At 38.8% G+C, this 27,319-nt stretch overlaps 1 protein-coding gene and 2 long non-coding RNA genes across 4 annotated transcripts; 1 reads left to right on the top strand and 2 right to left on the bottom strand.

The window, feature by feature from the left end:
- Positions 1-6,437: 6,437 nt before the first annotated feature.
- LOC148652712 (uncharacterized) lies at positions 6,438-11,058 on the bottom strand. Its single transcript, XR_015925404.1, has 5 exons — positions 10,973-11,058; positions 10,509-10,620; positions 9,661-9,820; positions 8,632-8,802; positions 6,438-8,056 (listed from the first exon to the last, which is right to left on the bottom strand). It is a non-coding gene; the product is annotated as an uncharacterized LOC148652712 (long non-coding RNA).
- Positions 11,059-14,432: 3,374 nt separating this feature from the next.
- cenpx (centromere protein X) lies at positions 14,433-25,839 on the bottom strand. Its single transcript, XM_088599785.1, has 9 exons — positions 25,433-25,839; positions 25,057-25,108; positions 24,479-24,532; positions 22,926-23,014; positions 18,560-20,263; positions 17,156-17,351; positions 15,937-16,022; positions 15,330-15,718; positions 14,433-15,166 (listed from the first exon to the last, which is right to left on the bottom strand). The coding sequence occupies exons 1-5, from the start codon at positions 25,466-25,468 to the stop codon at positions 20,249-20,251; spliced, it is 246 nt and encodes an 81-aa protein (XP_088455911.1). The 5' UTR covers positions 25,469-25,839; the 3' UTR covers positions 14,433-15,166; positions 15,330-15,718; positions 15,937-16,022; positions 17,156-17,351; positions 18,560-20,248.
- On the top strand, positions 18,706-23,742 carry LOC148652714 (uncharacterized). Of its 2 annotated transcripts, none has more exons than XR_015925405.1 (3): positions 18,706-18,805; positions 19,386-20,752; positions 22,794-23,742. It is a non-coding gene; the product is annotated as an uncharacterized LOC148652714 (long non-coding RNA). The 2 variants fall into 2 exon arrangements; XR_015925406.1 differs by having other exon boundaries at positions 18,744-18,805; positions 20,620-20,752.
- Positions 25,840-27,319: the final 1,480 nt, after the last annotated feature.

A 27,319-nucleotide genomic window follows, 5' to 3' on the forward strand; every position in this document is an offset into this window, starting at 1 on the left:
TAGAGCACGAGTACAATGTTTCCCAAAGAGCAATCTCTTCTGCTTGCTTCATACAAGCGAACCTTGAAGAACCTCTATCTTCCCCTTGACTCTGGATGGCTATGGAGAAGACATACCACCCACAATCTAAATGGTACCACCCCCTCTACTTCCACTGTAGGTGCAAACAAGTACTTAAGTCTAGCTTTCATCTATTTTACTATGATGAAGTACACAGTAAAAAAATGAATTTCTGATGGCTAACATTGGACTTTTAAATAAAAATAAAGAATAAAACAGCCTCTTGAAAATTCCAATTTATACTTTGCTAAAAATGGTGTGCTACTGTATGTGATAAATAGATTTAATATACAGTATGTTAAGTTAATAAAGCAGCAACAAGTACATCTCCTTAATATACCACAAAATCGCTCTCATTTACTATAAACCTAGCTCAGAACTGATGTGCAACGTAAGTGTCACAAACCTTTCCGTTCTATGTCCAAAAGAAGACTGTTTTAGAACACATTTCATACTTATTGCCTACAAATATGGGCAGTTCCCAGCAAGAATGCTTGCAAGCAAATGGAGAATGTAAATACAGTATATGTATAATCGGTTACCTTACACAAGATTTAAAAAAAAAACTGCTTCCTGAAAAAATGGCAGCCGAAACGACACTTAACAAAAATTATCACAGTTGCCTATAAGAAATTTGATTCACAACTCACTTTCTTTTCTTATAGTATTAAAAAAGATTCTAAAAACTAGACGAAAGAGGAGTCCAATAAACGGATTTATGAATGAAGAACATCCTTTGATAAAATGGCTTCTATCGGGAGATTTTCCGCTAATTCTAAATAAAAGCATGCACATTTACGTACCTGGTTTACAACGTCCTTCAACAAATTAAACTAAACTGGACACCTCTCTTCAGCTAGAACATTTCAATCTCAGCACACTGCAAACTGTACAAAGTATATAAAAACACCCCAGACTGTAATGGCGGACACACCGACCTCACGTTACGGTGACGTCATACAACCAACCAGGCGAGGAGAGGTCAAGGGTCACGTAGTACTCTCCTTTCCAAAAAACTGATTTCACTTATAACGAAATACAAGCTACAGCTGGGGTTAAAGTTTGGTGCCTATGCCTTAAGAATAAAGATGCATTATTAATATGATGTTAACAAAGGGAGGCGGCAGATGGATCATTTCAATTATCAATGTGCGCGTATGTTATTATGAGTATCGGAAACGTTTAGATTATACCAGCGTTAATTTCAGTAAATTACATACAGCACATCATTAATGTATTATCCGTACCTTTTCGCGCTGTATGATGTATAGTTTAAACTTCATATACTGTTACGCGTTGTCGTATTTCCATAGTAAACAGTGATATCAAAACAAGAACAAAATAAGTAATACTTTCTAGACGTATTTAATAAATGAACACTGTTAAATGTGAATTGGTGTGACCTGTACCTTATAGCCCAGTGTTAATTTTTTAGGGGTGAAACTGTCACTCAAATGTCAGGAAACCGGTAGAGTAGAGGAGTTTATTGCCATATGTACACCTACATTGGAATTCTGATTCGCGCTGTTCTCTCGGGACATGAACAGTACAGCAAACGACACACAATGTACATCATAAATAGTGATAGTATGTATGATCAATAACCAACCAAAACAATAAATATGAGGTAGTGACAAGTCAAAGGTGCACAGTGCACGCGTGTATCGAGTCTGAGGCATTGCACATTTAGCTGTTAAGGATGCCCAATCCAGGGAGGCAGAAGCTGTCCTGACGTCTAGTGGTCGAAGCTTTAATAGTGCGGTACCACTTGCCAGAGGCCAGGGGAGAAAACAGTTTGTAGCTGAGATTGGTTGGGATCCCGAATGATGGGTTGGGCTTTATTTTCACTGCGCATGGTGTGAATCTATTCATTTAAAGATCCTATAATAAGTCCTATCCTATAATCCTCTGTGCCGTTGCCAGAACCCTTCGTAGAGCATCTCTGTCATGCATGGTAGTATTGCTGTACCGCACAGTGATGCCACGAGGGAGGAAACTTTCTATGGGGTAGTGGTTAAAGATCATGAGGAGTTGCTTCACCAAACCGCCTTTCTCTAGACACCAACAGTTTCCACGCTTGTGCCCTTGATGCAGAATGGGGTGCGACTCCCTCTGGGTCTCCTAAAGTCGATAATAAGCTCTTTTGTCTTGTTGACATTCAGGGCCAGATTGTTGTCAAGACACCATCACGGGAGATGCTCCACCTCTCTCCTATATGGGGACTCATCATTGTTACTGATCAACCCAATAACTGTGGGGTCATCAGCGAATTTGATAGTGTGGTTGCTGCTGTATGTGGCTGTGAACAGCCTAGAAATGAACTTGGAGAGCTTTTAGGATCACTGTAGAGGTGTTTTTGTTGCCTATTTTTACCACCTGAGGTCCACCCGTCAGAAGCTCCAGCAGCCAGTTGCAGGTAGAGTTGCATAAGTCCAGATTCCTGAGCTCTGGGTCCAACTGTGCAGGAACAATTGTGTTAAAGGCCAAGCTGTAATTTATAAACCGCATCCTAACATAGGTGCCCCACCCATCTAAACGTTCTAGGACAATGTGTAGTGCAAGAGATATGACATCATTAACTTAACCTATTTGAGTGGCAAGCCAACTGAAGTGGGTGAAGGGAGTCTGGAAAAGTGCAGTTTATACAAGACACTGAGAGGCTTCCTAAGCACTTCCTGACCAATGGAGTGAGGACCACTGGGCGATAATCGTTCAAACGAGTTACCATGGTCTTCTTGGGGAGTGGTGCAATTGTGGTTTTCTTGACATACTCTCGTACTACTGACAGGGACAGAGAGAGGTTAAAAATGTCTGTATACACAGGAAATAGCTGACCTGCAGAGGTTTTAAGGACACAAGGGGAGAGTGTCAATACTAAAGACAACAAAAGCAAAAACTACCAAGGAGTTTTAAAAATTAGCCACTTTATAGTGTTGTGTTTTGTGCAACAGGTCTTATTCTTTTATTGTGGCTCATCCTGGCTGGCTGCTTTATGGGTTTTCACTCTCTTAAAGGCTCTACACACCTCATATTTAGAGAGCTGTAACACACAGTCCCCTGGTTCACTATACTTCATGATAGCCTGAAAGTCTTGCCAGGTGCACCTTGAATTTCCCCCAAATTTGTTTTTCTAATTTGTCCTTGTATTCCCGGTTGAATAGATTTCTTCAGGTCATAGTTTGATTTGTATCCAGTTCTCTGTCATCTGATTGAAAGACAGCAGACCACGCTTTACAGTTTACAGGGAAGGTCTGTGCTCAGCCAGGGCTCTGGATTGGGGGTATATCTGGACTTTGCTGGTAAGAACACATCTGTCCACACATTAATTGTAGGATGTGACCACCTCTGTATACTCCGAGTTGCTATAATGCGAGTTCTTGCTCAGCAGCGTCTGACCAGCGCTGCACGGTCTTCACTGAAGGTGGCGCTCTTTAGCCGAGGAAGAGGGAGAATTGAGGCGTGGTCGTAACATGGAACAGCATGTTCCTCTAATGCTGGTGTATCGGTGAAGGTCCAGAACCGGGACGTGTACTTTGGTAGTACTTGTGGTTATTCCCTTTCACACACTCAGCATGCGTCTGCATCAGTAAACCTTCAACCAGATAACGCTGATTGAGAACAATTACTTATTGACATTTCCGACATGAAGAGTAATCATTTTTTTCTGGAAGCTGCTGTTAAACTCAAGGGTGCAACATGAACTATAAATCACCTATAATTACCTCAAGCCATCAAGGATCCAGTGCCCCAGGCAGAACGAGTTTTCAAAAAAAAAAAAAGAATCCCAGAGTTTTTAAACAGTAACTTACTTTTGTTCACCCTTTTGTACAGTTGTGGTTTGATGTCATTTAGGCATAACTGTGTATGTTGTTCAGGACTCTAGTCAAGATGCTTTACTCGGATGGGACTTCTTAAAGAGACATGGTGCTTCTGTTGATACCACCACAGGTGCCTTTGTGTTCAGAAGTGAACCGATTCTGGAACCTGTCCTTGTCAGGTATAGCCGGGCATCGGTAGATAGGGATCCTATGCGAGGCACTCCTGATGGCGAAGGTCAGGAGTTGAGCCGGTAGGCGAAGACGTGGTCGAGTACAAGAGCAGGGGTCCAAAATCCGGGAAGTCGTAAGTACCAAATCGAGAGGCGAAGGGAGACGTTGAGTCAGAATGCCGGTGGTCTAACAACAAGTAAAGCAGGGTAAGAACCATACGACTACACAGCTCAGGGAAGAAACCTCAATCGTGAGCGAAGAAGGGAAGACTAGTGAGGGTTTAAATAGTCCTGAGTAGATTGGTGCGTGGACGTTAAGGGAGAGAAGAGCTCGTGAGAATGTGGGGGCGCTTACATGCCCGTGTGCGATTCGCGACAGTCCTTCTGCCTTTTAGAAGCAAAACGAGCGATAGCCTGTGTTTGGAGTTAGGAAGAAAGTCCCCGTGTGTCACAATGGTTAAGGGGATGATTCATGCCTTGCACTGGATAATATTACTCATCTCCTAAAATCAAAAATGGGGGAATTCAGAGAGATATGGGATTCATTTCTAAATGTTCTAGAGAATCATAGGGGTAACACCTAGAGAGAAGGGGAGTAAAGCCTTAAATTAGGTGAACTACTTTATGAAAGGTAATAATACATTTAAGCCCTGTATACAACATGTATTTATGTAAAAAAAATGAACACCTATGTGACTTGTGTTTTGAATCACTGCCATCGTATGAGCTATTTGTAAATATGCACACTGGATGTTTTATCACATTCTTCCTGTTTATTGTTGTTTTCTTTTGTTGTTTGTACATAATTCACATTCTCATTTCATATTCAATATGGAAAAACCAAAAAACATATTGTTGAAAATTATTATACTTATTTGAAATTATTTCCCGTATGACATTTTATAAGTAAAGCACAGAATACTTTAAAACACACAAAGACTGCATACATGTTTAAGTACAGTATTGCAGAAACAGTGTGACCTGTGGACATACTGTAAGGACATTACCTCACTCCTTTGGCATTCTGATGTGGGCTCCTGACCAGATAGCTGATGGTGATACAAGCACTCTTCCTGCTCGTCCTCAGCTATGAGAATCTTGTTCTGTGTTTATTCAAATGTCTAGAAACATTTCAATAAATGTCTATAAAATATTATTCTGAAATACAGATTGGTGGATTACGGTAATTTTTTTAGAAGAGGCCTGGGCACTGTGAACCAGGAAGGTAAGTGCTGTATGTACATGATATGTAAACATTTGCATTTGAGGAATAAGAACTTTTTTATAACATTTTTACTACAAAGTTCATATAAATGTAATTAAATGTATGTGCTTCATTTTGTAAATGATCAAAATGGAACACCGTAGGAGGACTGAATACTTTTGCAAGGCACTGTATGTCTGTGGGTGTGATGGAGATCGAAGGCTTTAGTGAGGATTTAAAGACCCCGAACAAATATGCTTTAATATGCTTGTGCCAAGAATATACCTAACCGGGTGGTATAATAAGAGACGCCTGATTTTTTTTTCTCTGGCACAGTTTTGGGGAAACGATTACTACAGATTGGGAGATTATGGTAAAATCTCTTTTTGAGGAGGCCTGGGCACTGAGACATAATCAGGTGGATGGTGTCGATGGATTGTTATTTAGTATTTACACAGCCCAAAGACAGCACTGACCCTCACCTAAGATGTGATGACACATGTTCCAGTTGAGGTAGGATCTTCAAAGTGATGCATATCAGTACAGACAACACGCAAGTGTAACAAATACACCCCTGTGTATAACAGGGATCTCAGCCGCCCAGGCTGGGGGAGGTCCCCTTTAGCTCAGCTGGCAAGTTCCCTGTTGCGTGACGCTGCAGACCCAGGTTCAAGCCTGGGCAGTGAGGGATGAACTGGCAGGGCAGGAGCAGCAAGGGTGGAGACCCCAAGAACCATTACATAAGCATAGCAAAAACCACTGAATATCTCTCTGTGTCCAGATAGCTGTTGATGCTGTACTATTGATGTTGAAAATATTCACATTTTTATGGTGTCTCAACAGCATTTCAAACCAGTCATTTAACTGAGATATCACCAGAAGCCAGTATCTACTCCCTTTAATTTGTCTTCTATACAGAAATTATAACCTGATACCGGACATCACTTGTTCTAGAAAAACTGTAAAAACACAGTCTAACTTGATCAAAACAGGGCAAATTGTGACACACTCAATAGGAAACATCTCAATCTGCTCTTTCAGTTAAGTTTCATATTCCAAATTTTGCAGTATCTTGATTGTAAATTAAGTAATTGTGAGAAAGTCTACAAGTAACATGAGGAAAGTCTGAATTCTGAACCTTTTCTTCACATTTCACTAGGGACAACAATATGAATAACAAAAACAGAAATTCTTTTTTTTTATTTAAAAAACATTCAAATACATTTTAAAATCTTTCACAATGCCCAAACCAAAAATATATTAAACCACCAAACCCAAAAGCATATAAAGACAGGATAGTAGTAATTCCCCAGTCTTTCAATATGTTAAACATTTAAACTATTCTTAAAGTCCTCAGACATATCAGTTTTTTTGGGTGGCTGAGATATGAAGACGTCTGAAAGGCACTTAAGACCTTGGAATGAGCCTAGACATTGACAATATTTTAATTATTTTAGATATTGCAGCATCTGTCAGTAATACAGCAGATGGAATACTGCTGGACAGCCTTGAGAAGCAAACTAGACTTCCTAGTATGGTCTTGTGATTAAGTAATATTTTTATATCATAGGGTATATCAAAAGGGAAAATTCACAAATGTGTAAGTTTTCAGCTAAAAGAGCATTGGTATAAAGTGTGTCTCTCCCATCTGTGATTTATCTTGCAAACATTACAAAAAATAATGTATAGGAAGTTTTATCAGTGTAAACACCACCACACAGTATTTTCAGAAACCGTATGTCTTATCTAATGCCACATAAGACGCAATTCAAAACAGTCCTGAAGTTTAAAGCAGTGCTGCACTTTGGTGAGTGTTGGATTTTGCAAGGCACTTCATTACTGCAGTCACTCCTTACAAACAGTTGGCAAAAAAGTATTGGGGCTAACCCTACCTTCAACTCAAAGAGGGCTGAATAAACTGGACAAGGATTAAGAAAGGCAAATTACTTTTTTGTCTGCAGTATTTTGGTCAGCCATAATGAAAGCAACTTTTAATTTTATGTGGCTTGCTGTGCTGGGAAACATGCTGTGCTCTCCGTAGGAACAGAAGGATCATAAAATTCAAAGTTCCCCAGTTCAAATTTTGTTTCTTTCAGGTTTTTTGCAAGTCTTTCCTTCTTTTGGGAGAGCAAGCGTTCCCAGGAATTTTCAAATTCTGGATCAAGTTTGTTCCTTTTATCCATCACAAAATTATTCACCCCTTCTTCTGAATTGAGCATTTTACTAACACTCTCACATTCTGCACAGTTTCCATATTGCCAATGAGGTTTATGATTGTATTTAAGAGGCTGGGGTGAGTATTGGATGTTTGGAAACAAGTCCAAACATCTCAGGCAAGGAGGTTTTGGGTAGTAACCAGTCCAGCTGTCCTCTCTGTCAAGTGCACCTTGTTGAATTTCCTCTGAATCATCTCTGTTTTTAAAATCAATCATGTAAAAAGCAGCAGAATATACATTTTGTGGAAGTGGAATTCCTTCCACTGTCTTTTTCTTTTCTTCAGTGATTGTTGCCAGACTCACTGCAAATGATACATTTGTGTTCCATGTGTTTATACATGAAAGATCAATGAAGATTTCCCTCTGCGGCAAGCCTTTGCATGACACCGAGCCACCAAAGTAGTTTCGGGTTTTCTGTTTGGTTTTGAAATCTAAAAAATAGCAGTAATTCACAACAGTAGAAGCAAAAAAGAAATCATTTCCACACTTGTCTTGATCAGGGAATGCAGGTAAAATCATTTCCTTATTCAAGTTCCGCAGCTGGTCCAGAACAGCCTTGACATCTTTGTCTCCTTTAATTTCAACCACCTTAAAAAAAGAGATAAAATAGTCACTATAATAAAAACTGCAGCAGCTTATATGAAAGAACAATGTATATATATATAAATATATTATATAATAATCTCTATACAATACTATTTTCTCTGCACTAGACTGTGTATACAATAGCATCTACATCAGTCTATACAGTAGATACTATAAACATCATAAAATGATTTTAATACATTTGTATGTGTTATGATATCAGGCTTCATTATGAATTAATGGTAACAATCTCTGGATTCCAGAAGGAAGGGTTGTGGATTCAGATCCCAGGGAAAAAGCTGTCTTTGTGTCTTGGAATGAAGTTCAGGGCTCTAAGAGCTCCAGTAGATGCCCTGCTAGTCTGAACTCAAAACTGCACTTTTCTCCATGGCCCTGTGATGGACTGTCATTTTGACTCTACAAACTGTGATGCAAAGTAAGGAAATAACCCTTTTACCCTGTAAAAATAAATAGCTTGCTCAACATAAAAATGAATATTTGCCCCCCATTTCCCAGCATTCTTTTCGCATTCTCGAGAACATCTGCCTGATTTAAACAAAGCATAATGTTGAATGTACCACATCCAGAAGTACTGAGTAAGGCGGTCTCTGGGGAAGATGGGTTTTGTATTGTTCAAACACATCTCTGTACTTCGATTTCAAGTTCGGAAGGATACTTTCAGGAAGAACGTCATCAGGCTCAATAGAAGGACAGTCGATATGTCCGAGAAAGAATATGCTGTGTAAAACCTGATCAAGAGAAATGCAAAATACAAAATGTAATGCATCTGCACATATTGTACGTACGAGCATATACAGTACAGTATGTAAAAATATACAAGCAAGACACAATAAATGACATTTGCGAGCCTTTCTTCTGTGAAGTTTAAATTTCACTATTGTATCTAACAATGTTCCATTTAAGTCAACAAATTAAATTAAAACTTGTTGGAGCCCCTTGCAGGCTGTGGGAGGGAGTTCCACTGTCATGAAGCTATGACACTAAAGACTGAATTAGCCAGTTATTTTGATCTGCACCCTGAGTATGAACTGAAGGGCTCTGGACATGTTGGGGCAGCCAATGGACTCGACACTCGAGTTAATGGTCAGCTCTCTTACAGAAACAGATTAACAGATGTGTAACAGATTAACTGCCAACGCATGAGAGACAACTGTGTTGAAGTTTATGAGAAAAAAAAGACCTTCATTTGTGTTTTTACATTCAAGTAGAGTGTGCAGGCCACAATGTGTGCTACTTGATGCTCCAACAAATGAGCTGGTGTGTCACCCCAGTGTAATCGAAGAGCATGTAGCTATTCTAAATGTGAATGGGATCCAGGCAGTGAAAAGACCAAAACCCAGGAAGTAATGATGAGTGGACCCGTTAGCACAGCAATCCCCAAGTTACTTGTATTTTCCTTAGCACACATATACACAATAGACATGCAAAATCTCATTTAGTATATCCTTCAAGTGTACGTTACTCATGAAAGCTTTGCAAATACCAAGGAACATAAACTAATCAGCAATATAATCCAAACAAAATGTTATTTTAATTGCAAGCCATTGTTACACAAAACAGAAACAAATTTGAAATACGTGACTAACCTCTTTGATGTATTTTTTTGCTCTGTCAGGGGTTAGATGTTTGAGTCTTACAGCTGACTCAATCAATTTCAGTGTAACAGTAATGAACTGACTGCTACTCCTCACAAGGTTCTGACTTCTACTGCTGTCGATGTTCACATGCTTTATTTTGTCCAACTGACTACAAAAAAATTTCGACAACAAAACAATTTTCTCAGAGAATGAATAAATATTTCTGCACTTTAGCGTGACCATGTTTATTCTGACAATGGAAGATTTTTTTCAGTGCTACAAAATAAAGTAAAATGTAACCATGTTTCGAGAACCATTTTGCTGTTTTGTGAATTAATTAATCCAGCAGTTTATATGCTCTTACTGCTACAAAGGTTCTATCAAATAACCAATGCTTGTCATAAGAATACAGTGATGAAATCACTACAGGCTAGCAATACTAACTGTTCACTTTTACCATTGAATAGCAATTCTCAGAATGTCACTCTACATCTACCTCAAATCACTGTGATTTACATCTGAAATCGCGGGCCAAATTGTTTCTGTTTTCTTACATAATTCAACAAATGATTTACTGCATTGGTTACATAATTCTCCTGCTCTTTAGCAGGATATAAATATATATGAGACCATCAGGAATCTTCAGGGCTGGATTGGCACCTCTGGACGAGAGGGTGAAACACAAAATAATCTTTAAAAATGTTATAAGCTCATTAGTAAAACACTACACCATAGCCACTGGCTTTTCTTTTGCAGAATGAATTATCTTTTTGAGATACACTGTGGCTTACACATAGGAGACCTGTTCAGAAATTGAAAATGCATTTTCATCTTTGTGGAGATGTTTATTTAAGTACCTCGTCATCCTAATGCTGTTTGTTGCACTGATTACTTCAGTATTATTTTCTCAGGTTCCAGCCTGGACAGATCACTGCAGACAGCTCAGACTTGTCAGGATGTCGAAGAGGGCTTTTAAACCAAAAAAAAAAAAGTAATAAAAGCAAATTCCAATTTGCAAAAATGCTAAATATGTTGAGGCTTGTTTAACAGTCAATTCCATCTTTCCATTCCACCAGACACTTTCTAACTGATTTACCCAGTACAGTGTCACAGGGGATACTGGAGCCTAAACCAGCAAGCAACAAGCGCAAGGCAGGATACACCCTGGACAGGATACTACTCCATCAGACAGCACACATAGACACAAACATGCACACACTCGCACCAGAAGCCAGTTAACCTGTGTTTTGGAATATAAAGCCACTGGCACTTTAAAGATTTTTTTAAAAGAAAGGTTTAAGAATAACTTCCTGTATCTTACCAGTTTTTATTAACGCTTTCTGAAGAGGGCTCTGAACCATCTGAAAGATGTGCAGCCAAGAACACGAAACTGAAACTTGTACTTCCTTGTATGTTAACTGGGAGTGGTTAAGAAAAAAATCCAATGTTGCTTAATAAAATTAAAGATACAAAGACTACAAGTGAGCTTCATACATTTTTATTTTCTCATACACCCTGCTTTGTTATAGACAATGGAGTAACATTTGGGTGAACTTAAAACCAGGTGGGCAAACACCTGGTTAGCCATGTTTAATGTAGAGGAATGCAGGATTTTGAATGCAGAGAACGAAAACATCAACACAAAAGTGATACAAACATGAAGGTCGGGCTCTGTATTCTGGTTGAAGTTAAATTATGCAATAATACACACAAAATCTTCCTCCTATAAGCAGGTACCCTATACATTCTTTGGTATTAGTCGGGGCGCTGTTGCAAGGGAGGGCAGAGATGAAAATTATGGGATGACATCCCCGCTTAGTTTCGTTTAAAACTCCATATGCATCGTAACACAAAGATTTAAGAATGGATTTTTCACGACTCCTTTTCAGTTATTGGATTGGAACGGCCGTCGAGAAGTCAAAGCCGCTGAAACCAGGTGTAGAATGTAATGCCAATCTTGTCCAGTAGATGGAGCTACTTCTAGACTTTTCTCTTATTCAGACTTGTATCAAATTAAAACGTTATCATAATCATTAAAAAGTGTAATTAAATCTTCTTTCAGTCACTCTCTGAAATGGAATGTAGGCAAGAAATAACTGTACAGACACCACTTTAAACATCACTGAGCCCTTTTCCCTTCCCTTACACTGAAGCTAAGCAGGTGTGAGCCTGGTCATGGGAGACCTCCTGGGAAAAACTAAGGTTGTTGCTGGAAGAGGTATTAGTGAGGCCAGCAGGGGGCGCTCACCCTGCGGTCCATGTGGGTCCTAATGCCCCAGTATAGTGATGGGGACACTATGCTGTAAACAGGCGCCGTCCTTCGGATGAGACGTAAAACCGAGGTCCTGACTCTCTGTGGTCATTAAAAATCCCAGGGCGCTTCTCGAAAAGAGTAGAGGTGTAACCCCGGTGTCCTGGCCAAATTTCCCATTGGCCCTCACCAATCATGACCTCCTAATAATCCCCCTCTATGAATTGGCTACATTACTCTCCTCTCCTCCCCACTGATCGCTGATGTGTGGGGAGCGTTCTGGCGCACTATGGCTGCTGTCACATCATCCAGGTGGGGCTGCACACTGGTGGTGGTGGAGGGGAGACCCCATTACCTGTAAAGAGCTTTGAGTGGAGTGTCCAGAAAAGCACTATATAAGTGTAAGCAATTATTATTATTACCTTAATGGCAGCCTTAGGGTTTCAAAGGCAAAACTGGATTGAATTAGAAATGTAATAACTGGTTTAAACTGCCACAGAATGGGTCTATTTCATCCAAGTCAAATTCTCATTCTGGTAAATTTGACCTTTTGTGAGTGCTGAGTGAGCCGTTAGCACCGACTTGAAATGTCTGTGCTCAGAGGTCACGGAGAATGTAGGTGGTGTCAAGGCACCTCAGTGCTATACATACTGTGCGAGCACAGTCAGAGAGCCAAGTTTGAATCACTAGCAGGTTTTGGGCTGCTATAGAGGACCAAGGTCCAATTTTCAAACAAAAGGTGTATGTTTACAGAGTACGGTATTTTAGAGAAGGTTGTTGCAATGACTGTATATGAATTTTGAGGTGACAATGGCAGTTCTACACAACATAAGACATCTTTCTTGTACTGATCATTTATAGTACATCAACAAGGTGTGAGAGCACAGTCCTGGTTGGACCATATTCCCCTGATTCCTGTCACCTGACCAGAGGCAGGAAGCTAGCTGGTCAGGTGATTGTTTTAACAAGCAGGAAGAGGAGAGTGGACAGCTGCTGCCTGGGGCTGAGGGCAAAACACCTGTATGGACCACGGGCCAGAGGGAGGACTTATCATTGATTTGACTTCCAGGGAAAGAAACGGTGAATCCTCTGAATCTCGGAGAGACAAGTGTTTATTTGTCAACATTATTAACAATGTTAATCTAATCATGATGTTCAGTGATAAAAACACAATATAAAGTGCAAACTTTTAAAAAAGGTAATTATGCACTAATGATGAAATTAAATCTTCATACAGAGAGAACTACTCAGCTGAATAAATGTGCAAAAGGGACATTATAAATAAGGTACCAGAAATGACAGGGAATTGTTTAAGTGAATATTTAGAACTCTTCTAAAACTGGTAAGGCACAGAAGAAAGAAAAAGTTCACATTACATCCTGATATTTCAGTTTGTTTGCTGACATTTACTGTAACATACCTTATCCTTGTAGGTCATCAACATGAGAATTTCGGTTGTGAACAAAATATTGAATTTTAAAAAATACTTTTGCAAAATTTAACAATTTAACAAAATGGGACACCACAGAAAGGCTCAAATTACTTTTGCAAAGCACTTTATGCAGCAGAACAGAATGTGTTGGGTCCTTTCTTGAAGCAGTTGCTCAACACTGAAAATGCACTGAGAGTGCAGATGGGCACAAGACAGTGGGAGGAACAGACTGGTGTGGTGTGGACACAAGAGAGCACAGATACTCAAAAGTGGCCACATTCTTGTCAGTCTAGGTGAACAGGATATGTAAAAAAATATATGTCTCCATTTCCTTCATCTGTTAAACAGCATTTCAGTATTCACTTCACAAACAACTGCAGCAGTTACATATTCCTTTGAAAACATGCTGTTATCCAGTATGAAGTAAAAACTAATGAAGTGTTAAATATTTGCTTTCTATTCCCATTTAAAGCTTGCTAGGCCAACACTTCCCTTGACAGGTGTGGACAGGATGTGATTTCTGTCCAGCGCTCCGTCAAACTGAAGTCTTCCCATTTCCTTTCCTTATTGTTCTCTTTACACAACCAAAAGACAGAGGTGGAAACTACACTGTAGTGAGTTAAAAATGTTAAAACCAAATGGTATACAGGGTCTGAATGGCCCCATCTCATTTGTTATCGTTCTTACAGCACGTTATCCATTTACATCTGTTTTTTGCTTCAAACGTGTGAAGATGGTGTGTGCAACATTAACTGCTGCTTCAGCTTGCCATGACTGCAAACTCGCAAACTGCAAAATGCAAAAACTTTGTAAAGCTCTGATATTATTGTAAATATTATTGTATTAATAATAAATATTTCTGCAAGGCACTGTACATACATACAGTAATAAAGGTGGAATAGCAATATGTTTATGAATCACATTGCAGAAACAATACTCTGAAGTTCAATCGTTGTAGTTGATGACAAACATTTAGTGAAGACATTTTCTTCATCAGCAGTACAGTCAAACAAGCAGCCTATGTGGATTCAATATAGACTGTCACCGGCCAAGTGACCATGTTTGGCTCAAAAGAAAAGAAACTCCCACACAGCAGTCTTCAAATGCAAACAAAACTGGATTTATTGCCATCAAAATAGGGATAACAAAATTCCACACCTTCCTTCCAAGGCACCCTCTCCATACTGAGCTCTCCAGTCCCTTTTATAGCCCCTCCTCTCCAAGGACCATCTTTGTAAAGGGACTTGCTCACATTTTCTTAACAGAGATGGGCTGTTTGCTTAAAATAAAGCATTTAACCATCCAAAAAAAACAACTAAACAAAACATTTAACCTTACATCGGTTATTTATAGATGGCTCACCAGTCACCTTTCCTTTTAAGATCATTTGTGTGATACTACAAACAGGAAAGGTGACTGGTGGCCATCTTGAGCAACACAATACAATACTCCAACGGGGAAACACTGCAGTGATTTTAGGGAAACAACAAAAGGGTAAGTATCATTCACACTTCATTCGTATCACATAGACACTCTCAAACATACCAGAAGGATAGAGGGAAGTATTGGAGTATTTCACATTCAGAAAGAAAAAATAACAAGCACTCTGTCACATATACAAGAGACTGAAGACTTTTTTCTTGATGCAACACAATCAATGAATGATAATCCTCACGATGCTTTTGCCATCAGTCTTAAATGACCTACAAGTCCATCAAGAAGTCCATCATTTCAGAGAAATCCTTTTCCTTGCTTTCAACAAACTCCCGGGTGTATGTGTTTATTTTTGGAATTGCCTGATTGTTCAAGATCTGCAAATACTCTTCTTCAGCCTGCAAAAAAGAACAGGTATCATCATTTGTGTAAGAAATGGTACAGTAACTGTTGCTGGCTTCTCTCCATACATTAGAATATACAATTTTCATTTCTAATTTAAAAATTCAAGATTTACAGTGGAAAGAGCATCATGAACAAAAAAGGCCAAGATTATCTTACTTCTGGTGCTGTGTGTTCTCCATACTTATAGCTTTGGATAGGAAAAGGTCCGACCCCTTTGCTTCTGAAGACGGATTCCACGCTGTGTGCCATAAGGTGCAGTTCATGGTTTTCATATGCGTAGACTTTGCCTCTGCTGTCAACCATCACAACCAGCTGCTGCCCCTCAGCCAAGCAGGGGTAGTTGTCAACAGCACCAATAACAACCATCTTCTCACTCTTGGGGAGGTACAGCTCTTGCCAGCTCTCCATCATGTCCTTTCGGCCCCAATAGATGGTCCCATCCTGTCCAGTGATCCTCAGACAAAAGCCTTCTGAACATTTCAGAGGCACTCTCACTCCTGTGTGTCTCTTCACGAGTTTAGACAGCTCATGTAGGTCTAATTTAGCTGCGGGAAGAAGAATGTTTCAGAAAACCTTGGAGAATAAAAATCAGAAACACGCAGACTGAAAAAACACATATTGCGAATGGAAGTCACTATTACAAAAGGCTTCAAACCTAGATATCAAAAGAAGCTCAATGGCAGAGCTTGAAATGAGAACATTCCTAATGTTCCCAGCTGACTATAAATACATTTCAACAAAGAATAACTGGAAAATCACCTACATTTCTTGAGCTGGAGGAAGTCCTTAATGCACTTCTGAACTTCAGGCTTACAAGTCTCAGTTTGTTTACACAGAAGCCGTTCTTCACTAAAAAAAACAAAGAAATGTTAAATCTTTTGCTCATCACTCTCACAAGCTAAGCACTCTCTTACATTTGGATGGTACCTGGATTTGCTTTACTGGATATTTCTCCAATGTATTTCTCAACTATATTGACATTGTTTAAATTGTAAAAGATTTGTTTGCATAATCTTACGTTTTATTACATTTATTCTGAAACATCAGCATTATCTACTAGCACTTTTGTCATCACAACTGATGTAGATATTTTACAATTTCCTTTCAAAACTGCTCATATGTGTTATCTATTAGCATCATACAAATCTTTTTTGATTTTACTAGAAGCTTAAAAACTAGTACACAAAGAAACTGTTCTCCTTCATTCAACAGGGTTTAGTAACCATTTTAAAGTGGATCCCAGTTGTCTAAATAGCTGTGTAGAATAAGGGTATTTGTTAAAAAAATATTTATAGTTTGAAATAGTATTTTAGGAACATATTTGAAATCAACTCCAAACTGTATTTGATAGATTTTTTTGTTATTGAAATACTTAAAAATGCACTGAACTGATTTTGGGCCATTTATTTGAAAATCCACCAAAAAACATTTTCAAATACAAATACTTTGATGTTCATGTAAATAGATGGGGTACATACAGGAAGAAGGAATTAAATCCTTGATTTACTATTTTCAAGCATGAATGGTGAAAATGCTCTTTCACAAAATTGAGTAAAAATGCTGCCACAGAATTATTGGCTAACAATTCCATCACGGATGTTATCTATCTTAAGCCATTCCTGTTAAAGTTTTTAATAAAGACTGCTCTCTGCATTTCATGTTTCCAAGTAATGGAAGCAAACCCACAGCTCTCAACAAGCCTCAGTATCCATTTATAGAATTAAGTTTTCTGAGCCATTTTACTGATTCTAAATAAATCATTTGTAAACATTTTGTCATGATACCCTTTACCTAAAGACTTGAATGTATAAAAATAGAAAAGAAAATTAAAACGATAATTTCTAGTGAACATTGTGTTATATAAATATTAGTTAAGGTGCACAGAAAATGAACTTTTTTTAGCAATATGTTCTAAACTCAATGTTACTGAAGTCATACTCTTGCTACTTCAAAATAAAAAGCAACAATTAGTATTTACTTACCCCTTTTGCCCACCATTGTACGTCTTAAGCTGCACAGACATTTCCAGTGTAAGCAAGAATCAATAAATAGTTATAAATCCAAATACTTTTTTTCCCAGTACTTGCAACCTGTATTTCCTTCCTCCCGTCTGGTTTCAGTTAACGCACAAAAACACACACAAGGATCAAATGGGCAATGTTTCTGAAAGATCTGGACCTAAAAATGAAAAAAAGACATTGATGTTACAAACTGAGCTGCCGAGTATGTAATATGCATAGACTTCAAGACTTTTTAGCTCTCGGTACCCAAATACTGGATTCTCCAAGAGCTGAAAACCACACTTACTCCTACACAAAACGGTGCTGCCAGCGCTGTAGTTACCATGTGAAGAGCACTTGGACAACATTTCTCAAAGAGAAATCGCTTCTGCCTGCTTCACACAAGTGAACACTGGAGAACCTCTGTCTTTACCATAAGTCTTTATGCCCTCACTCCCTTCTTTGAAGGGTGTTCAGATCACAAAAAGTTCCAGACCGGAGCTTACTGATGCGAAACTGAAATACACCGTGGAAATGTTCTGATGGCTAACCCTGGACTGTTAAAAGCAATGATTCCTAAGTATAATTCTGGGAAAGCCCAATTAACACTTTGGTAAAAATGATTAAGTCTAAAGTACTGCAGCGCCACATGCGCACCCAAGGCGGGCTGGGAACTGCACCTGGGGGCGGGACTACGGGACTGTATATAGGGGGGCGGAGGCTGGGCGACAGCTTCTTCCCTTCGTGTCTGTCTGTTCGTGGAGGTGCCGTAACGTGTGTGTACCTTTCCCAGTTCAAGTTAATAAATGCGTTCAACCCTATTCCCCGAGTCCCATGCCTGCTCCATTCCGTACCGAAACCCGAATTCGTTACGATACGTTTAAAGTACAGAGCGGTTAGGTAAAAATCCCCTCCGCTACAGACTTCTGCTGATTTACGAAGTGAAACAATTCGTCTTTCTCAGGGGTGGATCTGCGCCACAGCGATGGCACAGATCTTTCCGTTTTTTTTTTTGGCTAAAGGTGAAATAGAACAGGTGTAATAGTTCTAAAAAACGTGGAAAATTCATTCTCAAGAGACTAGTTAGTAGCATGTAACAGATTTATGACACGTAACCTTAAACAAGATTTTAAAAATCCAGTTCCGCCTAACTGCGCTATAACAAAATGGCACCCGAATCGAAACTTCTTAAAAGTTATCGAGGTTGTCAATAAGAATTTTAGTCCACCATCCACATTCGTATAAATAATAATAAACTAATAAAGCATAAAAACGAACGATACATTTTAAAAGCAGATTCACGAATGCGAAACGTGTGATGGTAAAATGGCTTCTGTACATAGCCTCTACACTAGCTCTCACAAAATACAATACACATTCACGTACCCGTTTTCCAGTGTCCTTGAAAATTTTAAAAAGTTAAAAGGCAGGTCACTTCAACCCGATCCAAACTGTGAAGTACAATGGAACCAGTCCTAACTGAAAACGTCGGAAACAAAAACACTACGCAAACTGTATTAAAAAAATTATCAGGCGTGGCTAGATGTTAGTCCACGCCTGTATTTCGTAATAATAGAGGAAATGAAAAACGACCAAACAGAAGTGGAAACAGTTAGCTTACGCCAAATTTCAGTAAGTTGCGTAAGTTTATTATTTCTAATGTTTTAGCCATACATTGTTTCGCTGTGTGCAATAAAAAAAGCTACAAATGTTATAAGGTTGTGAATTGTCGTTTTACCTCTGAAAAAGTATTGTAATGGTTTAAATGAGTACTATAAAAGGAACAAGTGCCCAGAAGAGGATTGTTGCACCTTACACCCCAGCGTGGGTTTTATGGAGGTAAAAAGGTCAAGTTTTGTTTTTGGGGTTCACCTAAACTGTATCAGAGAACTCCTAGGAATCCCTAGACAAGACCCCTGAGACAGTCCTAAATTATGACATTTATTTTACAAGCATAACATTTTATCTGCTCTCAAGGATTAAACATTGAAGTATAAAAATAACTGGCATGTGTCTGTGCAATAACTTCCAGAAAAATGAACTGGGTGTTTCAGGCAGTGCTCCCCCTGTTCCAACTCCAAGATTTGTCACTCTCTCTCTGCTGGAGTTCCCATGGATCAGGACTGGGACCGTTTCATTTCTTCTTCTGTGGATGTAATGTTTGTATTGGATCACATAAATTCTTCATCTTCTTAAATTTCTTTCCTTTCAGCTTTGGGATATTTGCTGTTCCTGGTTGCAGGCACATGTCATTTCAGGACATTTAATGTACCATTAATAGAGAAGGGGGATTTATTGAAACATTAACAGCTAAATATGTTGCTCAAGGGTATAATGTCACTCTGAATCCGAAGCACAACTGCCTAGTTACCTCAAACCATCAATGATCCAGTGCCCCAGGGGGAAAGAGGTCACTTCGATTTCAAAAACACCAGCTTTACAGTAATTACTCAATATTATTGTGCTTCTTTGTGTTGTATATATCTTTATTAGTGGTTTGAAAGGGTTTCCTGTGTAGAAATATTGTTGTTAAAGTACAGAGCACTTAAAACACACACAAATAGTCTACATTCACACAATTAAAGTAAAGCACTGGTGGAACAGTGCCGTACACCACAAATTATTTCAGCTCATTTAAAGCAAATTACAATACATTAAGCAAGGCAACACTGAAATGAGAAACACAGTACTGTGTGTACATTCTGTATGATAAGCTTTATCCAGACAGCTAAAAAAGGTTGGAAGCCTGGTTATTGGTCACCGAACACTCTGTGTAAAGTAAATGACCTATTGTTGTTTATATTCTTTAAAAAAATAATTTAGGTTTACAAAAGAGTCCTGAAAGGGTTCTTAAATTTTATGTTGTATAGCTGTCTCTTAGTAATTTCATAAATGTAACTATGGAAATAACTGCCTTCCAAAGATTAAACAAAACAGATCAAAAGAATGAAATGCTTCAGCCCTTGGAAATGAATGTATTCGCTGCACAAATCACCAGAACAGTGAAATATCACTTCCAGGGACGGTCGATTCATGCTAGGGGCGCCTTCTATTGGCTCAGCACGGTGAACGACACTAAAAGTCCAAAAGCTGTGGGAGAAGGAGAGAACAAGAGGGTTGCGTGAGACTGAGAGGAAGATTAGACTGTTAACACAGTACACCTGTTTGCTGCTTTAGGTAGTATTGGTAGACCAGAGGCGGGTGCTCTCCCTCTGGACAGGAATTACTAGTGTCCCAAAGTGGTGACAGAGGAGTAGTCTTATATAGCTGTCCTTCAGCACAGACATTAAACAAAGGTTCTATCTTGCTGGAGATTAAGGATTCCATGGGAGTTCTCATAGGGGGTATTGTGACTAAATTTCACACTGGTTTTGCATAATCTGCCTTTCCTAAAGTCCACCCTTTATTCAACTGGTGAACCAGTTTCTCACTGCTCTGATTAACAGTGCCTTCGTAGTGGACGTCTGCAAAATCAATCAGGAAAAGCAAACCAGAGGGCACGAGTGGGAGCTACTGTACATGGAAGAGGATCTGAGACTGAGATCAGGAAGCATTTTTTCCATGCAAAGGTTTGGGAGGGTATGGAACAAACTCATATAATGTTCAAACTACTCAGCCACATTAGTGATGCCAAGCCCCTTGGCTTTCTCCAAAAAACAGCTGAATGCGATCCTTGAATTAATCATCTATTAGCTACCAAACAGGCTAGATGGACCATACAGCCTCCTCTCATTTCTTATGTATCTGTTTGTATGTGTAGGGGATCTGTTCTTCAGGGGTGGGATCTTTTGGGAAGAAAAGCACTATACCAAAGCAAGGAACTAGGGAGGGTTTGTTTTAAAAATCATATTATACTTTAGTCCTAGTTTATGAATTTTAGTTTTAGCAGAATTAACATCACATGATGAAGACGAATACAGTATCTACAGTATGAAATCCAGGATGCTTCTCCAAAATGCATGTACAGTAAATGCCTGCAAATCACTTTTGTATTTTGTTACAAAACATATAAAACAAAGTGAACAGCTGAAGTGTTGCTTTAAAAAAAAAATCACAAAAACAATTATTTGACATCCAACCTTGGTTTTGGTGAAAGTAATCAGAAAGTTGATTCATTTTATATTCTTTAAAGATCTATACAGTCTTCGCAGATGTTGTAGTTACATTCAATCATTTTGAAATAGTTTTTATATTCAGCAATTTAATCAGCTGAAAGTGTAAACAGAATTTGGTGTTTAGGAAAAACAGCTAAACCTAATTCATTAGGCATGTGTGTGAGGTAGTATCGGCAATTATTTCCATTACGTTAAACAATAAATGTAATTTAGAAAGGAGATGAATAATCCAAGCTACATTTAATCACATGATATCTTAGTCTATGCATTTAAATTCTGTCTTATTTTCAAAGAAAGAAAACAATCACTTAATATATTAAACAGATCAGACACTAGAACAGTGTTGGAAGCCTGATTATCGGTCACCGAACAGTCTGTACAAGTAGATAGCAGATCATATCTTGGTAAAATCACTTATAATTTGTAGATTTGTAGGCTATAAGTACCTTATTAAAATGGATTACAAATTTCTGTGCTTGTTTTAAGTACTAACGGGAAGCCTGCACTTTATTATGATACGCTGTTCAGTTTCATATTGTGCGCCATTCAATGGTTTCTTGAAAGCTTTATATTGATACTTTCTTCAGTATTTTAATGACACATACCTCTTCATGATTTCAAGAATTTCAAGTATTCTCAACTAGTGTGAAACATCTAGACAAGGCAGCACATTTTCATGATGCACACAGAATAAATACTACAGTCAGAGATTTGGATCTGATTATGTTGCAAAGTACAAAAGTAACAAGAAGCTTCTTATTAATTTAAGTGACAAGATAAAAAAAGTCTACACATTTTCAAGGATTCGCTTCTCTGTCCTTTTGACATTTTGTGCTTATGCACTATGACCTGACTCCGTAAAAACACCTGAGCTGTTGCATTTGAGTGCTAAACCACAGAGCAAGCAGAAAACACTGACACCTGTTGTCACCTTATTCTGACAACTCACTAACTACACTACAGGAAATTGGAACTGTTGCAGTTTTGATTATATATCAAAATATATGTATATATTTTGTACTTTAATGTTTTATTGTAGTTATTCTTAAAATCTGCTTTAGCTAATGGTGACCCAGAAGAGTTATTTTACATGTTGTTTACACATATTTTGGTAGAGTATCAAAGAAAAAAGTTTTGATATCCACAAATCTTTCTTAAAGGCAATACCTAACATTTCAAAGCCACTTGTACTTATTGTGTTTGTCTTGAACAAATCTGAATCAGGGAAAGAAATACAGGCACAGATTTTAGATTGAGGAAAAGAATCAACTTTAGGTAAAACATTGCACAAACATAATACTTCTCTAGAAAAAGCCTTTAAAAAATATCACCATTCTGATGTAGTTCTAAACTTGCAGAGGAGCAGAATGTTTCTTTTCCTTCCTTAGGGGGACCGTTTTTTAAAATAAAAAAAATGTTTTTTTAATCAAAAATAAACATAAATAGACTAAAAAATAAACAAGAAACATGTCACGAAATGTCAAGCTAATAAATTATCTTCATAGACAGAGGAAGATGAAGACTTCTATAAGCTGAGTGAAGTCTGAAGTGGCCCAGATACGAGAAAATTGACCTTGTGATGTCTGAACAGGACCAGACTCTATAGACTGGTCCAGGACATGTTTATTCCCACATACCAGCTGTGGCAGGATCTTCTCGAAGTGATCGATGTCAACACTCTCACTGTCTTCAGTCACTGCCTGCTTCACCGATCGCTCCGCAGCTTCTGGAACATGCAATGGGCACATGGCACGAGCCTCAGTGATACAACATCACCCTGCAACTCACAGCTGGCAGCCCACTGAACCTCAGCAGGTGTGAGCCTGGCCAGTACCTGGATGGGAGACTCCTGGGAAAGCTAAGGCTGCTGCTGGGAGAGGTGTTAGTGGGGCCAGCAGGGGGCACTCACCCTGTGGTCTGTGAGTGTCCTAATGCCCCAGTATAGTGACGGGGACACTATACTGTAAAAAGGCACAATGTAAAATCAAGATCCTGACTCTCTGTGGTCACTACAAATCCCAGAGTGTTTCTTGAAAAGAGCAGGGGTGTAACCCTGGCGTCCTGACCAAATTACCCCGTGGTGTTTACCAATCATGTGAACTGAACTGGCTTCATCACTCTGTTCTCCTCCCCACCAATTGCTGGTGTGTGGTGAGCGGACTGTCGCTTCATCCAGGTGGGGCTGCACACCGGTGGTGGTGGACGGATCCCCATTACCTGTAAAGCGCTTTGAGTGGCGAGTCCACAGTGCTATACAAGTGTAAGGAATGTATTATTGTTATTAAAGTCCTCCCTCTGGCCTGAGGTAATATAGGTGTTGTGCCCTCACCCCCCTCCTCTTCCTGCTTTTTAAAACAATCACCTGGCCAGCTGGCTTCCTGCAACATTCCCTTATGTAACATGGCCAAACATGGTGAAATATTTTTTTACAATAAAAAGATTAGTTGGCTGGCCTGTGGATGTGTTGTTTTTTCAAACATTTATTTAAATTAATTTAATAGTGTACTCAGAAACAGAAGTAAAAAAAAAAGCACATTAAGAAAGATGGCAGAAGGATGGTGGTAAAGAGCAGCTGCAGTGGTTTTTGTTAAAAAATACAACTTTCTAATTTTCCCCAGAGGATAGCCTTTCAGTCGTCACGTACAAGAAGCTCAGACGTACTGTATAAAGAAACCTTCCGTGTTTCTTAAAGCCGTGCAGTAATTTGAGGACAGTTTCTTGAGGAGTGAACAAATTAAGCATTGCTATTTTGCCTTAAACCTCAATTAAGAATATCAATATTACACTTGTATGCAGCAAATCTTCACGTGCCACAATCAAGATAATTAAGACAAAGTTTTAGCTTGCTTATCTTCTATTATGTTCTATTCTATTGTCACAGAACGTATCGGAAACAAAACAGCTGTAGTTCTACAACTGGCTTCTTCATGTAGAAATGGTAATTGCTTTTTTCTTTCATCTTACTTTTAAATGAATGGTTTATCAAATATTTCCAGTATATTAACAGGAAATCTTACCATAGCAAACTGTTAAACATAATTTGGTTAATGTAAAACATCTTGGGTAGACTAATTTTATTTACAAAAGAACCAAATGAAAAATACAGCTTGCTTTAAATTTGCTACGGTGCAGCTGTGTGAATGAGATTTATCCCAGTTGTATCAAGAGTGAGGAATTAGGAAACCCTTACCTTGTACAAACACCTTCAACATCTCTGCCATAAGGATTAAGGCATCACTGCTGACTATTAAAAAAGATAAATGCAGTTTTTGTTAATTAAATTTTACTTTAAAAAATATTTCAAAGATTTTTCATGTTCATTTTGCTATAACTATTAGGGGGATAATTCTTACTTTAAATCATAAAACATACTGCTAAATATCCAAATCATGGCTCTTCCTGTACACCTCTCAACAATGTTAGTTAACAGTTATGTTAATTAACAAACTAACATCCTACATATAGTATGTGTTTCTGAAACTCATATAAACCGTATAAGAACTGGTTAATGAAGGTACATTAAATAGTCCTAGGCTGTCTAGTATCTCAGTATCTTATTAATAAGTTTAATATTTTCAGAAGCTACATATTATTTTACTGTACTTGCTACAAACGTGCATTTATTACTGTACTCCTCGGTTTGTGAATGCAGACCTATTGAGTTTTATAAGTGTTAAGACACAACCAGAGCACCATTGAAGGTAATGTACATATATTAGTAGATATTTTAAAATACAGCTTGCGTCAATTGCACTAATGACAGCTTACCTCTAGTTTTCTCGTCTTTAAAGAACAATGACAGCAGTTTGTTAACCGTTTCCTGAATGAAGAAATGAACGAATTAACAACCAATTAACAGTTTTACCAAAATGAGTGCAGCGAGATGTATCGTTTGAGATGTATCGTTTCGCGTTGCCTCTTTGATATTAACTACCTGCACCAAATACGGTAACATAATCGATATTAACCACTGAACTGGTCATTGAGTGTAACTACTTTATAAGATACAAAAGGTCACCGCACTTTTATAGGATTAGCGTTAAATATATAACCTTTTCTTTGAGTAACTGAAAAATGTAAACGTTACGATACTTTTGTTTTTATGGGTACTTATGGCCAACTTATTATTATAATTATTATTCACCTTTTTGAAAGCGGCGCCTTCTCCTTTGTCTTCCATTGCTCTTCTGACAACACTCCAACTTCTTCCGGTTTCCGGTTTCCCCACCAATCATTTCTCGCGTCTCTGCAGGTCATTAGGGGTCAATGGCAACGCAGTAAAAGCGGCGGACTAGCTTTTTTTTATTTATTTTTTTTAAATTTGTATTGATGCTTAACAAAAGAACAAACATAGCGGCGGACTAGCTGGGGACGATGCAGTTGTTAGCATCCAGTTCCGTGCGAGACGGGTTTGATGGGTTATACTAGCAATTGCAACGGACGTAGCTGCTGAAATTAGTCCCCAGCTCTTCGGTGAAAATGTTCTCTAGTGCAACGAACCCAAAGTTACAGCTGCTGCACTCTTGAGGTCATTGAAGCCCGGCACACGATACTCTTGCAGGCTAAGCAATTTAGTACCGTACTAAGGGGAACGATGAATCGCATTGGAAAATCCCGGATGTAGTAGCAGGAACGTCTCACTGGAAAAAAAAACATCGTTTATACGAAACGATGTTAAGCTTCCGTCGCGGGGGAAATTCACTGTAAGATGCTACTAAAATTGCATTCCAAGCAGCCGCAGTACGGCAGACTAACAGTGGGGCACTGAACTCAAGAAGAGCTACTATTCTAAAATAAAATAATGTAGTTTTGCATTGGTAGTGTGGTAGCTCATGATGCTAATGTTAGAAGTAAGTAAATTATTATTTTTGTTAAATAACAAAATTAACAAAAATAATAATTTACTTACTTCTAACATTAGCATCATGAGCTACCACACTAGCCAGGTTCATTGGCTTTCAGGAGAAATTGGCTCTGGGAAGGATTGGCCTAGTTTGTGCTTGTCTGTGTCAATGCGTGTCCCGCAGTGGACTGGCGTCCCATCCAGGTTGTACCCTGACTTGCTGGGAAAGGCTCCAGCTCCCCCTAAACCCTGAATTGGAAGAGGCGGTTAGACAGTGGATGGATATACATGCCCACTGTGCACCTCAAGTTTTAATGATTGACAAAATCACAAAATGGACATCTTCTTAAGAGAAGCACAGGGCATGGGAGGCATAAATGACACCATAATAATAATAATAATAATAATAATAATAATAATTGCTTACACTTATATAGCGCTTTTCTGGACACTCCACTCAAAGCGCTTTATAGGTAATGGGGACTCCCCTCCACCACCACCAATGTGCAGCCCCACCTGGATGATAGATCAGATCCTCAAGCTAAATGTCTCCAAGACTAAAGACGTGATAAATGACTTCAGGAAAAACTGTTCTGGGCTCCAAGCTAAATTTCGAAGCCAATACTGACTTGATCCTCAAAAAGGGACAACAGCCTCTCTTTTTCTTAAGGAAGCTTAAGCATTTAAAGGTTGATGACTCGTTGTTGATTTTGTTCTACCGATCCTTCCTTGAATCTGTTCTTTTACCCTGATCTGCTGGTTTGGTGACTTGATCCTGAGAGGCACGAACAAACTGGGCTGTCTTGTGCAAATATTGTCTGAAGGTCATTGGTGCTGATCTTCCAGCTCTCTCCACCGTCTATCGTTCACGTGTTTGTGCGTAAAGCAAAGTCGACCTGTGACGATCCTTCAATAATTTCCAGTTACTCCCATCAGAACGCGGATACCGGCTCCCCAACACCAAAACCAACAGACCCATTTTCTCATACCTGTAGTCATATCGTTACTTAACACTTGACTTTCTATGCAAATATGTTGTTCTTGTGGCGTTTTTTTCCGTCCGTCTGAACACCAACACTGCTGCTGTAAAACAAATTCCCCCCTCGGGGATAATAAAGACACTCTTTCTCAAATATCATATATGACGCGACTGTGAACTCTTACTGTGCGATAAGAGAAGGACTCAGC

This window comes from Lepisosteus platostomus, chromosome 11, assembly GCF_059453375.1.
Source record: "Lepisosteus platostomus isolate fLepPlt1 chromosome 11, fLepPlt1.hap1, whole genome shotgun sequence".
Lineage (NCBI taxonomy): Eukaryota > Metazoa > Chordata > Actinopteri > Semionotiformes > Lepisosteidae > Lepisosteus > Lepisosteus platostomus.